This window comes from Pongo pygmaeus, chromosome 9 (assembly GCF_028885625.2).
Source record: "Pongo pygmaeus isolate AG05252 chromosome 9, NHGRI_mPonPyg2-v2.0_pri, whole genome shotgun sequence".
Taxonomy (NCBI): domain Eukaryota; kingdom Metazoa; phylum Chordata; class Mammalia; order Primates; family Hominidae; genus Pongo; species Pongo pygmaeus.
The window spans coordinates 95486215-95501265 of NC_072382.2; the positions used below are offsets into that span (position 1 = coordinate 95486215).

At 41.8% G+C, this 15051-nt stretch overlaps 1 protein-coding gene across 1 annotated transcript in view; it reads left to right on the plus strand.

Annotated features, from left to right (window-relative positions):
* Nucleotides 1-15051, plus strand: part of HEPHL1 (hephaestin like 1) — an 87462-nt gene that overhangs the window by 8734 nt on the left and 63677 nt on the right. The window contains exon 2 of the mRNA XM_054439347.2: nucleotides 8959-9203. Within this exon, the coding sequence (XP_054295322.2) occupies nucleotides 8959-9203 (245 nt within the window). The remainder of the gene's footprint in view (nucleotides 1-8958; nucleotides 9204-15051) is intronic.

Consider the following 15051-nt stretch of genomic DNA (forward strand, 5'->3'; position numbering starts at 1 on the left):
CAATGTCCATCCTTCCCTGTAGGGCCTGTTGGAATGATAAGGTCCTATGAATAATAGTTTTGTATTATAGATTTTTACCCATCAGGCTGAACCCAGAGAGCATACCAGGGATTCTGAATCTAATCCTTGCTGTACCACCTTACTGGGTGACCCATTGTCAGCTATAAAACTGGGCAACTCTGAGGCTTCTTAGCAAGCTTGGGGATGACTCAGTTCTTCCTCTGCCTCTTCCTCTTCCTTCTCCTTTTGCACATCTTGTTCAATCAGGAGTTGTATTCAGCTACTCTTTAACAGAATCCTGAAAAACAGAAGTGGTTTAAATCGATTAAAGATTTATTATTATTGCTTACATTAAAGACAGCCAGAGACTGGCAATCATCTGGGTCCCAGGTTCCTTTTGGCTTTCACTTGACCATCCCTAGGGTGTGACCCTCTTCCTCATTATCTCAAGATGGCTGCTGGAGCTCCAGTAATCATGTCTACATTTCAGGCATGAATAAAGGGAAGAGGATAAAAAGGGTGTCTTCCAGCTACACCTGGAGAAGTATCATTGAGTGACTTCTGCTTACATCTGATTGGCTAGAATTATGGCACATGACTATTCCAAGTTGCAAGCAAGTCTGAGAAATGCAACAGCCTCTATTATAAGGGTCCAGGGTCAGGCATCCCAACTTTTATATCCCATTCTCTTGCACAGGGAAATGTAAGTCTTTGCCTTCTAGAGTGGGAGAGGGCTAACTCTTGCTCCTGGGTAGACACATGCAGGCTTAGTGGATGCTTGGGTACAAGAGACCCAGAATGTTCATAGATGGGCCCAAGACTTCAGCCTCAATGCCTGAGAGGAGAGTTGGCAAGCCAGAAGTTGAGCAGGGATAGTGAGCAGATGCCATGCTCTCTGCTCCAGAGGCCAATCCCCTTGCAGATCAGAACTCAATCCAACAACACCCTTTGTTGTGGCAGCTTTGTTTTTAGAAATAGAAGGCATGCAAGAGAATTTTGGCCCCTTGGTGGCCAAACAGCCTGGGTCTTCCTTTTTTTCAATAAAATGTGAGCTTGTTTTTAGAATTGAATTTGTAGGTACAGAGTAACCGCCCCTCCCCCTACAACAGTATAAAAGAGGATGAGTGAAAATAAACTTCTCATGCGTCCTCCCTCCCACCTGTGGCTTCAGTCTCATAGTCTGGAGGCTACGCTTTGTTTCCCTGGTCACTTTCCAGATGTATTCTTTGCATATAGGTAAATGTGCATTGTTAAACACACACACACACACACACACACACACACACACACACACACACAAATGGGAGAATACATACAGCTCTGCAATTTGCTTTTTTTTTTTTATTAGTATCTTGGTGATCATGCCATATCAGCACCTGTAGACCACTTTATTCTTTTCTTATGGGTATGTGGCATGAATGCCATCATTTATTTACCCAGCTGCCAGTTGAAGAACATTTTGGTCTTTCCAGGCTTTTGCTATCAAAATCATTCTCTAATTTTTTAAACAGGATTCCTGTCTTGATCACACTGTTTGGATTGGAAGCTGAACCTAGTAATTGGGGGACAGAGAACATTGCTGCCTCTGGGAGGTCTTGCCCTGTGATTCCTGGGGTTCTTCTCTAGTCAGGCCCATCTCTAAACCCATGGGTTCCTTCTTGTCCCAGGACCTCCTCCTGACCTCGGACTCCACATCAAGGGTGGGATAGGGTTAACCCTGGGAAGGTTAATAATCGGGTGCTCTGGGCAGATAAATAGCACGGATCTCCTTCATCTATAGGAGAGGCTGAGTACTAAGGAGAGGAGAAAGTGGTCTGGTGATGGCCATTCTTACCTCCCTTTGGCTTCAAGCCAAAAACAGTCCACTCTACAGTTCACTGGACCAATTCTCCTTGGAATAGATTTTTGTGGCCACCTGTTAGTATTCGAGCATAACCTTTGGGGTGTCTTCACCCACCTCCCAAACCCCATCTCAAACAGCTAATCAAAGCCTACTTTCCAATGACATACAGTGCTTACCCCACAGAAGTTCCACAGGTTGCAATTTTCTCCAACTTCAATGTCATTTCCAGTGAATTTTATCCACCCTGAAATGCTTCCAGCTCCTCAGTGATGTTCCAGTGGCCTTTAGATCGGAGACCCAGCTGCTCTACCCCTTAATCTGGCTCAGCTGAAAACCCTGGGGGATTCTCCAGCCTCCGAGGCCAAGGCCTGCTTCATTAAAAGAGGCTTTGTTGCTGGTGGGTTTGACCTGGCTTATAATTTTATTACGTGGTCTGGGGCAGGCTGGATACCTCAGCTGGTTAGAGAGCTGAAGTGATAATCACTTTTTAGCTTGACTTTTAAACCTTGCTGTGCTCTCTTTAAATTATTTTCTTTTTAATTTTGCTATGCCATAAGCTTCAGTTTACAAATTAGAAAATGTCAAGGTGGCTGTAAACCCCATTTGTTAGCAGGTCCCAACAGTCTTTGGGAGGCATACCCAGCAAACTGAAGCCTATAAGGTTGTTATAGTAGGTAGCTAGTCAGGCATGAGCAGGGCAGGAGAGGGGTCTGCCTGACCAGGAATGTCAGGTAACCATCAGGTGATTGTTAACTGTCTCTCCAAAGTAATAATTGGTCACAGTCAGTGCCAGGGAAAGGCAGTCTCCCTATAGATAGAAAAAACCTAAAACTGGTGATCAGCAGCTTCCTGATAAGATCTCAGGAGCTGGGCAAATAGGCTCAAGCAAGTGCACTGAGGGGCAAAATGGCGGAGTTTAACTGGTATACGACCTTCCAGGGACATTCCACCGGTAAGGGAAGAATGCCTCACGTGAGCATGTGTACAGCTCCAGTAAACACACTGCACATGCTCATCTCCCAAGTGCTAGCAGGCCACTGCACATATGGACAACTCATGCCAAGGTAAGAATCAGGGGAGAAGGGACACAAGAGCCCAGAAGTATAGCAATATATAAAACCCCAAGTCAAAAGGTCAAACTGCGCATTTGTTTTTCAAGTCGCCCGCTTGGCCCTTTTCCAAGGGTACTTTCCTTCCTTTTGTTCCTACTCTAAAGCTTTTTAATAAACTTTCATTCCTGCTCTAAAACTTGCCTCAGTCTCTCCTTCTGCCTTATGCCCCTTAGTTGAATTGAATTCTTTCTTCTGAGGAGGCAGGGATTGAGGTTGCTGCAGGCCCATATCAATTTGCTGCTGGTAACAAGGTCACATGTTGAATTTCTGAGAGCGGCTGGGTCTCAGATCTAAACAACTCAGTGTGTTTTCTCCCAGTAGTAAGATATGATGTCATCCAGGTGTAGAGAGGACCCAAAGACTCTGGAGCACTGTGTGGCCTGGCCATTTGTGTAGGGTAAGAAGAGCAACTATGTGCTTGGAGTGCCCCCACCCTCATATCCACAGCGAACATCTAGTGTGGATCATGGCGTTCTTCTCTCATTGAACTCAACCTCGACTTGTTTTCTAAGCAATTACCACCAATCAGATTTGGTGCACAAGATAAAATCTATTGGCTATCCTGGACCTAGAGGGTATTCAAATATTGCAACCTATGCTTTTCAGCAAATAGAGTTTGCAACACCATCCCAGCTTTAGCTTGCCGATATGGGGACAAACTCACACTGGTTTGTTTAAGTGCCAAAGCCATTAAACACCAACTCTGCCAGATGAGTTGCTGGGACTTAGGAACAAAAACGATGTTTAAAGGGATATTGTCTTCAATGAGCTCACAAACCAGAGATGTGCATATCTCACTGTAACACGCTTTGGTGAGTACCATTATTAGCACATGAACAGAGCACTGTGTATGTAGACAGGAGGAAAAGAGGAACAGTGTAAATCTACCTCAAAGGGTGCTTGGCAGGTAGAGAATGAAGAAGACCATTGAGGCCCAGGAAAAAGAATGTGCAGAAGTCTTAAAATGCTGAAAGGACATGGTGTGTACCAAGAAGGGAGTGTCTGATCTGGCAGAAGCATGGGGACCTGGGAGTTGGGGCAAAGGGGGAGGAAATGAGGTTGGAGAGAAAAGCTTTTGCTTCAAAGAGGACTTTTTCTGCTTTGATTTGAACCTGTGGATCCTTCTCCCCAGCTTGACTCAGATGTCCTTTCCTCCATCTGCCTAAGTGATTCTTCTACCTTCTAGGGTGGTTCCCATCTTCTGCTCCATGCAGGGATGGATTCCAGGCTGCTCAATATGTTAATCTCTAGCTCCATCATCCTGAAAAGTCTGCAGGGTGGGCAAAGTCACCATTTATTATTAAGACTGCTTAGGAGCTTTGAAGTAGGACTGCTTTGAAGTAGGAGTGCCTGAGTCACTGTATACTAATGTGATCATCTCTTTGAGGAAATGAAGATGAAGCCCTGAAAATATCTCTTTATTTTTTTGATCTATAGTGTTTTTCCCAACCTTAATGAAGCTAACAAAGATTCATTATTTAATACAAAGGCTATCAGACCTGGTGTGACTCTATCAACAAAGGAATGTGGCTGTAAACCCCATTTGTCAGCAGGTCTGCCCGTTGTCAGAAAGAAGTGAGAGCAATGCAGAAAAGATGACATTTAAGTAAAGAAAGATAATAAAACTTCACAAAGAAAGTCCCAGACTAGACAGGCAAGCAGATGCCACCCTGGGCCACTGGGAGTAGGAGGCCCAGCTGAATCAGATACCAAGGAATAACATCCCCCAAATCAGGAATGAAGTTAAACAGAGCCCTGGTGAGCATACAGTTGAAATGACTCAGTGTTCAGAGGTGGAAGGTAAGGAAGGGGCTTGATCCAGTGAGCAGAAGCAGATGAGAAAAATCATGTGGGCAGGTATGTTGAAGAGGAATCAGATATAGGATCCTTCCAAAATTGTCTTCCTAAGACACAGATCTTGTCAAATACATCTGTTTAAGAATCTTCAGTGGCTCTTAGTTGAAGATACAATTACATATAAATGTCTTAGCCAAGCACTCAAATTTCTCCACAGTTTCACTCTTATCAAATTTTCTGGTCCTATAAAGCTGCCTGTGATTTCCTGAACTGACCTCTAATTCTCTCACCTGGATACCTTTCTCAAGCTCTTCCTTCTACTTGAGTAAGGTATTGAGGTGTTTCTCCCTCTGTCCTAAATTCCCATAACATATTCTTTTCCTACAATTCTTAGCAGTTTCCTTTGTGCAGGTAACAATGGCTTTGTTCCTTCCTCTTGACTACAAACCTACTTATTTAGAGATTGTAGCTTTTTTATTATTGTACTCAAAACAACATCTAGCCCAGTACTTTGCATGCTATAAATCCTTAATCTGTACTTGTTGAAAGTCAGCAGAATGGCTTTCAAGCTTACCCAAGACTGAAACAGAGGTGACGCCTGTGGGATCTTCTGGGAGAGTTCCTTTTTTTAAAAATTTTTTATTATACTTTAAGTTCTAGGGTACATGTGCACAATGTGCAGGTTTGTTACGTATGTATACATGTGCCATGTTGGTGTGCTGCACCCATTAACTCATCATTTACATTAGGTATATCCTGGGAGAGTTCTTAAAGGGGTCATTTGGGGTGATAGGGGCAGCTAGAGCCTATGACAAAGGCAGGCAGAGCCTTCCTGTTGGTCCCCCTCCAGAGTGGTCATGATAGTCTCTTTTAAATTTAATTTTATTTATTACTTTCCTTTTATACCACCACTGAAATGCCTGAAGTTCATGGAAGCCCTTAAGGGCTTATTTCGTTAGGGCGACACAGTCATACATGAGTATAAATTTTATATATTCTGGTCCAGGAAATATGTCCACCTCAGAAGGAGCACTCTCCCTGGGTCTGTCTCTGGACAGAAAAGGAATTCAAATGAGGTACAGTTAAAGGCTGAACCCCAAGGGTCTATGAGTTTATAGCTCCACCTGCTGATGTCTGAGGCTGGGGCTTGGGACTAGACAAGGGTGCCTGACCAAGGTATCTGCCTAGGATTCTGACTTGGAGAAAGGAGAGAAGAATCAAAGAGGATCATTGTGCCCTATGCTGAGAGGGGTGAGGGATGGGAAGAGTTGGTGCAGGACACTCTAGAGGAATTTGTGAGACTTGAGTCATCTCACAACTTTTCAGGCTCCAATGCCATAGAACAGAGTTTCTAGAGTCTTCTAGATCCAACTGTTCTACCCATCTTAGATTTACCCTGACACTCACTGTGGACCTGGAATGAACAAAACTGCATGAATTGCTCATTCTGGCGCAGAATAGGGGGGTTGAATACTCTGTTAGATATTAATTCCTTTGGGAAGGGCTGGGATAGGTTTTCTTTGGAAATGATTGGGAAAGAAATGAAAAACGGAAAAAATTATTAGGGCCACAGAAAAGTAGAAAAGAGAAGTGCTCCATGATACCTGATACGTGCTTAACACATTTTTTGAATAAATTATATGAATGATTGAATTCTTGGAACTGAGTAAAAGAATAGAAAGTACAATAAAATAAAAACAGAAAAAATGAAAAGAAATAGTCATACGATGATGAAAACAAGTAGGCATTGATTAGAGGGGAAAAAGTCAATAGCCAAATTTAAGAGATTAGAGGAACAAACAACTCTCAGACAGACTTCCTCCTATGGTTACCTGAAGCTCCAGACTCATGTCCCACTTCCAAGTACACAAGAAAGAGATCCTTCACAAGTCCCTAGATTTTCTCAGATTTAACCAACCAGACACTCTGTGGCTGTCCCTGAACTAATCATGGTGGCCCAGGGTAGGCTGGCTGGGGGATGAATGATATCAATTGGCCAGGTCTGGATCACAAGTCCTGCCCTAACAACAGCTTATTAGAGAAACTTGGCGTGCTCATGGGCTAGGCTGAGGCACTTGCTCCATTAGTGGGGCTGGCGGATGGAACCCCATCTGAAGCACAGAGAATGAGAGGGGGAAAGGTGTGCTCTCCCACTCTGGGCACACTCCTCACTCCTCAAAGAGTGGAGTGTGTGTGCCGAGTTGCCAAAACTTTAACATGTCTTCTACATCAACTTTTTCTATTTTTTTTTCTTGAGTAACTCTTCATTGTTCGAGAGTATACTGAAGCATTACTTCCTTAAGGAAACTTCCCCTGACTTATCTTTGACTCCAGATTAGATGTCCCAGAACATAATCTGTGTTCTCATAACTCTCCATTCCAGAATAGGGGCTCCTTCAAGGCAGGGGCTTTGTCTTTTTTCCTCCATATGCCTGGTACTGAGGGCAGGGCTTGGTATAATTAATGTTTGTTGGATAACTGAGAGAGAATAAATGCACAGACACTTGCAGAAGTGTGTCTCAGAGTAAGATGTGGCCTCTTGCCCCCAAAAGGGACACAGCTACATTGGGATGGCTGCACCCAGGAGTGGTGGAGCTTTTGCTCAAGCAGAAGCCAGTATTTATGGAGCTGGAACTAGGATGGGAGCTTCAAGCCAAGCAAATAGACTGAGAATGGGGAAGGGGGCTTCACCTCTCCAGGAGAAGATTGTCAGGCAACTCCCAAGTGGTGCTATTGTTTCAGGCTTCCAGACACCAGGGACTGAGTCTGCCCTATGTCTAGGTCCCCAGGAGGGCATCTGGTCATCTCAAGTCTTAGAATTCTGTTTTTCTCATGTCCACCCCTTTTCTTCTATTGCACCACCCCCTTCTGGTCTCATAACAGTCTCTCTGCTCCTTAACTTTGCTCTGCCTTTTCCTCAACTCCTCTAAAACTTGCACACCACTGCCATAGAAGGGTCCTTGAACACATAATTATTATGTCACCCATTTTGTGAAAAACCTCAGTGAGTCTCAGTGCTTCCAAGATAAATTTTAAATTCTCCAACCCGGAATTAAACTTGTCAGTCTATCTCCGGAACTTACCTGCATCCTTATCTCTCACTCCTCACTTCCTAGACCTGTGCACCAGCCTATAACCTGCTTTTCCCATTCCGTCTGCACTGCTTCCTTCTCACTGTACATCTGTTGTCCCGCTTAGTGTCCTCACTTTTCCTTTTTGTTATATCCTACTTCTCCTTAATTCTTGCAATTGTCTGACCTCTTGTACCCACAACAATCTTTTCCTTCTCCAAACCATATATTTTTTTTTTTTTTGAGACAGGATCTTGCTCTGTCATCCAGGCTAGAGTGCAGTGGTGCGATCTTGGCTCACCAGAGCCTTAACTTCCCAGGCTCAAGTGATCCTCCCACCTTAGCCTCCCAAAGTGGGATTACAGGCATGAGCCACTACACCTGGCTATTTTTTTTTAAGACAGAGTCTTGATCTGTCACCCAGGCTGGCACGATCATGGCTCACTGCAGCCTTAATTTCCCAGGCTTGAGTGATCTTCCAGCCTCAGCATATCAGGTAGCTAGGACTACAGGCGGCCCACCACCATGCCCAGCTTTTTTGTTTGTTTGTTTGCAGAAACAGGGTCTCACTATGTTGCCAAGGCTGGTCTCAAACTCCTAGGCTCAAGAGATCTGCCTGCCTTGGCCTCCCATTGCTGGGATTACAGGTGTGGACCACTATGCCTGGCCTCCCTGAACTATTACGTTCCTAGAAATGTTGAGCCTGTATCTGTTGTATCAACCATTCACTTGACACTTAATCATCTAAGCCCGTTATTTGATTACAAACTTTTGTACACCATCTAGTCACAGGCTGGGAATGCAGTAAATGTGCAATGAGTGTTAGTTAAATGAAAAAGCAAAGGGGAACATGTTGAGTGGAAAGGGGCAAATTTGTAGTGTGGCTTTAGAGTTCTTGGATTTGTTTTAGTTTGATTGTGAATACTGCTTGTGCCCTTTGGCTTGCCACTTAATTGCTGAATCTCATTTCCACATTAGTAAATTGAGGATAATCTTCCCAGCCCTACAGAGGTTGCAGCTTATAGTGAACACCAAATGAGAGGTCATACATGCAATACTTTATAAACTCCTAATGGTAAGCTATTAGGGCTTCTCTTTTCATTTCAATTAAAAATGTTTTTCTTCTTACTTTTAGACTTGCAACCTTATTTCTTGAAAGAGGGCCCAACAGGATAGGCAGTATTTACAAAAAGGCTGTTTACAGACACTTCACGGATGGAACCTACTCCATAGAGATCCCCAAACCTCCCTGGCTTGGATTCCTGGGCCCCATCTTGAGGGCTGAAGTGGGTGATGTGATTGTCATTCATTTAAAGAACTTTGCTTCTCGACCTTACTCTCTGCATCCACATGGCGTTTTCTACAACAAAGATTCAGAAGGTAAATATCAATCCTTTATTATTGGGGTCTTGTCTCTATTTCATAAGTAAGGTAACTGTCAGAGTTAAAGAGATTTTAGGAGCACAATGATTACATGGATATATTTATCTTCTCTCTGTCTCCTTCTTCTCCATCCATCTCCAGCTATCTATTCTGTCTCTCTCTTCCCTTTCTTGCTTTTTTTTTTTTTTTTTTTTTGAGAGGTACTCTCACTCTGTTGCCCAGGCTGGAGAGCAGTGGCATGATATCAGCTCACTGCAACTTCTGTCTCCCTGGTTCAAGATATTCTCCTGCCTCAGCCTCTCTAGTAGCTGGGATTACAGATGTGCACCATCATGCCCAGCTAATTTTTTTGTATTTTTAGTAGAGAAAATATGGTTTCACCATGTTGGCCAAGCTGGTCTCAAACTCCTGACCTCAAATGATCCGCCCACCTCGGCCTCTCAAAGTGCTGGGATTACAGGCGTAAGCCACCATGCCTGGCTCCCCTTCATGCTTTTTCTTTCCCTTATTTCCTCCCTCTCCTCTTTCTTGCTCTTCTTTATGTTGACACAGAACTCCTCAGTACCTGCTCCACCACGCCTCGGGAGCACACTAGCTTTCTTCCTTGTCACTTAGTTGTGCCTGATTTGCACACTGGATAAAGGGCAACACGCTCCTATCTCCAGTAGCAGTCTTGGCTGTGGGTACATTTTTATCAACAGAAGCTGATCCCCACTCCTTTCTTCAGGCTGCTGTTTTTGGTGCTGCCTTTGTGAAGCAGCCCTGTCTTCCTTCTTGTGTGTACATTAGGAGTTTCATTAGGGCAGTTTCTGGATTCCTCCCTAATTGAAAAATATTAAACAGCTTTCTTAGACTTTTGAGACAGAAGTATTTCTCCAACATCAAAAATATTTTTTTTGAATCCTGTATTTCATTCTTGCTCATGACCTGGTGGAATAGGTTGAAAGGTGCTGTACCTGCTGGGTGACTGCTTCTAGGAAATGTGCCAGCACAGTGCCATTAACTCTGATGCAACTCACATTATCATCAAGGAGGAGTTTCTGGGCATTAACAAATATCCCAAGGCAGCCTAACTTGTGAGGCAGCTGCCCCAGCCATGTCTCTATAAGCAGCCAGAGGAGAGAACTCTGATGGTGAACACACAACTGGGATTGCCCTTTGTTCTGGGCTCTTTTCCTCCACTTGGAGTGCAGCCAAGATTTGGTAGTTCTTAGTTGTTGAGGATGAGCACAAAAATTGTGCCAGGTAAACTTTAAGGTGTAACTATGAATGCATTTTCTTTAATACAGTTTTTTTAACTTTTATTTTAAGTTCAGGGATATAAGTGCAGGTTTGTTACATAGGTAAACTTGTGTCATAGGGATTTGTTGTAAAGATTATTTCATCACCCAGGAATTAAGCCTAGTACCCATTAGCTATTTTTCCTGATCCTCTCCCTCCTCCAACCCTCCACCCTCTGCTAGGCCCCAATGTGTGATGTTCCCCTCTATGTGTCCATGTGTTCTCATCATTTAGCTCCCACTTATAAGTGAGAATATGCGATATTTGGTTTTCTCTTCCTGTGTTAGTTTGCTAAGGATAATGGCCTCCAGCTTTATCCATGTCCCTGCAAAGGACATCATCTCATTCTTCTTATGGCTGCATAGTATTCCAAGGTGTATATGCATGTCATTTTCTTTATCCAGTTTTTCACTGATGAGCGTTCAGGTTGACTCCATGTGTCTTATTTATGCTGCAGGTAGAAAGTAAAGATGTACCAAGATAGTTGTGCCTGCCTTTTCAAATATGGAAAAAATAGAGGCATCTTTAAGTGTAATTTTTGTCTTCATTCCTCCATATGTTTCTGGAAAGCATACCTTAATAGAGTTAATGGTGTCCTGAAAAATCATTTAGGCCAGTGATTCTAAAGCTTTATAGGGCTACAAATTCTTTTTTCAAAAAAATTGTGGTAAAACATATGAACATAAAATTTACCATTTTAACAATTTTCAAGTGTTCAATTCGGTGGCATTAATTACATCCACAAGGTTGTACAATCATCACCATTATCTATTTCCACAACCTTTTCATCATCCCAAACCGAAACTATATAGCCATTAATCAATACCTCTCCATTCCTCCCTTTTGCTGCCCCACTGGTAACTTCTATTCTACTTTCTATGTCTATGAATGTGCCTTTTGTGTCAGGCTTATTTCACTTAGCATAATATTTTCAATGCTTATGCATATTGTAGTATGCATCGTAATGTAATTCCTTTTAAGGCTGAATACTATTCAATTGCATGTATATACCACACTTTGTTTATCCGTTCATCTGTTGATGGATGCTTTGGTTGTTTCCACATCTTGGCTATTGTGAATAATACTGCTATAAACATTGGTGCACTACAGATCTTTCTGAGCATCTGTGAGAGCCATGAGCCCTTGCACCAGAAAAATATGTATGTGCGTAATTTCTTTTTGAGATGGGGTCTTACTCTGTCACTCAGGCTGGAGTGCAGTAGTGCAATCATGGTTCATTGCAGCCTTGAACTCCTGTGCTCAAGTGATCCTCCTGCCTCACCCTCCCAAGTAGCTGGGACCACAGGCATCTGCCACTACACCTGGGTAATTTTTAAAATTTTTTTGTAGAGATGGGATCTTGCTGTGTTGTCCAGGCTGGCCTCAAATTCCTGGCCTCAAGCAGTCCTCCTACCTTGGCCTCTCAAAGTGCTGGGATAACAGTCATGAGCCACTGTGCCCAGCCTGTGGACAAAATTTTGAACCCACTTTTAAAAGGTTCTCAGAGTCCCTGAAAACATACATATATCCTTAAATTAAGAACATTTCAAATGTTGCTTACCCAGGAAACCTTCTCTCTATCCTGTCTGCAGGACTCTCCCATTTGAGAAGTGTGTTGGTTTATCTCATAACACTTAATACTGGCTGGACATGGTGGCTCATGCATGTAATCCCAGCACTTTGGGAGGCCAAGGTGGGTGGATCACCTGAGGTCGGGCATTTGAGACCAGCCTGGCCAACATGCGAAACCCCATCTCTACTAAAAATACAAAAAATTAGCCAGGAGTCGTGGCACATGCCTATAACCCCAGCTACTTGGGAGGCTGAGGAAGGAGAGTCTCTTGAACCTGGGAGGTGGAGGCTGCAGTGAGCCGAGATCATGCCATTGCACTCCAGCCTGGGCAACAGAGCAAGACTCCATCTCAAAAGAAACAAAAAACAAAACAAAACAAAAACAAAAACAAATGCCACTTAATACTGGTATAGCAGACATACAAATGGCCAACAGGTATATTAAAAAAATGCTCAACATCACTAATCATTGCAGAAATGCAAATCAGAACTACAATGAGATCTCATCTTACCCCAGCTAAAATGGCTATTACCAAAAAGACAAAAAAATACCCCCCCCAAACCCAGAAAACAAAAACAACCAGATACTGGCAAAGACACAAAGAAAAGAGAATACTTATACACTGTTGGTGGGAATGTAAATTAGTACAGCCACTACGGAAAACAGTGTGGAGATTCTTCAAAAAATGAAAAATAGAACTACCATATGACCCAGCAGTCCCACTACTGAGCATTTATCCAAAGAAATAAACCTTTCATTGAGCACTCATCAGGTGCCATACACTGATTCTGGGTCCTGAGAATAAAAGATGAGTGAATCGTAGGCTGTAGTTAAAAAAAAAAAAAAATCAATGACCATAAGTATAAGGAGTTAATTTCAGTGCTCTTAATTCTGCTCCATTGATCTATATACTTATCCTTGGACCAATGCCACAATGTCTTGATTACTGTGAAATTCTAGTAAGTTTTGAAATGGAGTCGCATAAATCCTTCAACTTTGTTATTCTTTTCAAGGCTTTTTGGCTATTTAGGTTCTTTGCCCCCATATATATATTTGATCAGCTTATTAATTTTTACCAAAAAAAAATCAGCTAGGATTTTGATAGCAGTTGCTTTGCGTTAATTTGGTTGATAAATTGTAGGAAAATTCCATGTGCATTTAAAAACAAATGGCCATCTTACCAGTATTGAGTCTTTCAATCCATGAACGTGGAATTTAGGTCTTTAATTTCTCTCAATTATGTTTTCGTTTTTAGTATACAAGATTTGCATTTCTTTTGTTAAATTTATTCCAAAGTATTTTATTTTTTCTGTTGATGTTATGAATGGAATAGTTTTCTTGATTTCATTTTTGGATTGTTTGGTGCTAGTGCATAGAAATAGAGTTAATTTTTGTATGTTGAAGTTATATTCTACTTCCTTGCTAAACTTGTTTGTTAGTAGATGTTTAGTGGATTTCTTGGAATTTTCTACATATGGACTTAAGCCATTGTGAATGAAGAGAGTTTTAATTCTTCCTTACCAGTCTGTATACCTTTAAGTTTTTTCTTTTGACTTATTACGCAGCTATAACCTTTAGGAAAATATGCAATATTAGTAGTGAGACCAGATATTCTCACCTTTTTCCCAGTCTTAGGAAGAAAGCATTTTGTCTTCCTCCATTAGGCATGAGGTTAGCTGTACATTTTTTTCTAGGTGGCTTTTTATCAGATTGAGAAAGTTTCTTTCGTTTTTTTAATTTTGAATTTTTGTGGGAACATAGTAGATGTATATGTTTATGGGTCGCATGAGATATTTTGATACAAGCTTGCAATGCATAATAATAACATCACAGTACATGGAGTATCCATCACCTCAAGAATTTATGCTTTGTGTTTCAGACAATCCAATTATACTCTTTTCATTATTCTAAAATGCACAATTAAATTATTTTTGACTATTGTCACCCTGTTGTGCTAGCAAATAATAGGTCTTATTAATTCTTTCTGTTTTTTGTATCCATTAACCATCCCCACTTCCTCCCACCTTTCCACTACCCTTCCTGGCTTCTGGTATCCATCCTTCTATTCTCTATGAGTTCAATTGTTTTAATTTCTAGTTCCCACAGACAAGTGAGAACATGTGAAGTTTGTCTTTCTATGCCTGGCTTATTTCACTTTACATAATGACCTCCGGTTCCATCCGTATTGTTGCAAATTCTTTCTTGTGGCTGAATAGTACTCCATTGTGTATATGTACCACATCTTTATCCATTTGTCTGCTGATAGACACAGTTTGCTTCCAAATCTTGGCTACTGTGAATAGTGCTGCAATAAACATGGGAGTGCAGATATCTGATTTCCTTTTTGGGGGGTACATTAAAATGGGATAGGTACCCATACCAGTGGGATTGCTGGATCATATGATAGCTCTGTTTTTAGTTTTCTGTGGAAATTTCAAACTGCTCTCCATAGTGGTTGTACTAATTTACATTCCCACCAACAATGTACAAGGGTTCCATTTTCTCCACATCCTCACTAGCATTTTTTATTGCCTGTCTTTTGAATAAAAGTCATTTTAACTGGGTTGGGAGAATATCTCATTGTAGTTTTGATTTACATTTCTCTGATGACCAATAATGTTGAGCACCTTTTCATACACCTGTCTACCATTTGTATGTCTTCTTTTGAGAAATAGCTATTCAGATCTTTTGCCCATTTTTTAATCTGGTAATTAGATTTTTTCCTATAGTGTTCCCTATATATTTTGGTTATTAATCCCAGATAGGTAGTTTGCAAATATTTTCTCCCATTCTGTGGGTTGTCTCTTCACTTTGTTGATTGTTTCCTTTGCTGTGTAGAAGCGTTTTAACTTAATGTGATCCCATTTGTCCACTTTTGCCTTGGTTGCCTGTGCTTGTGGGGTATTACTCAAGAAATCTTTGCCCAGACTAATGTTCTGGAGAGTTTGCCCAGTATTTTCTTGTAGCAGTTTTATAGTTTAAGGTCTTAAA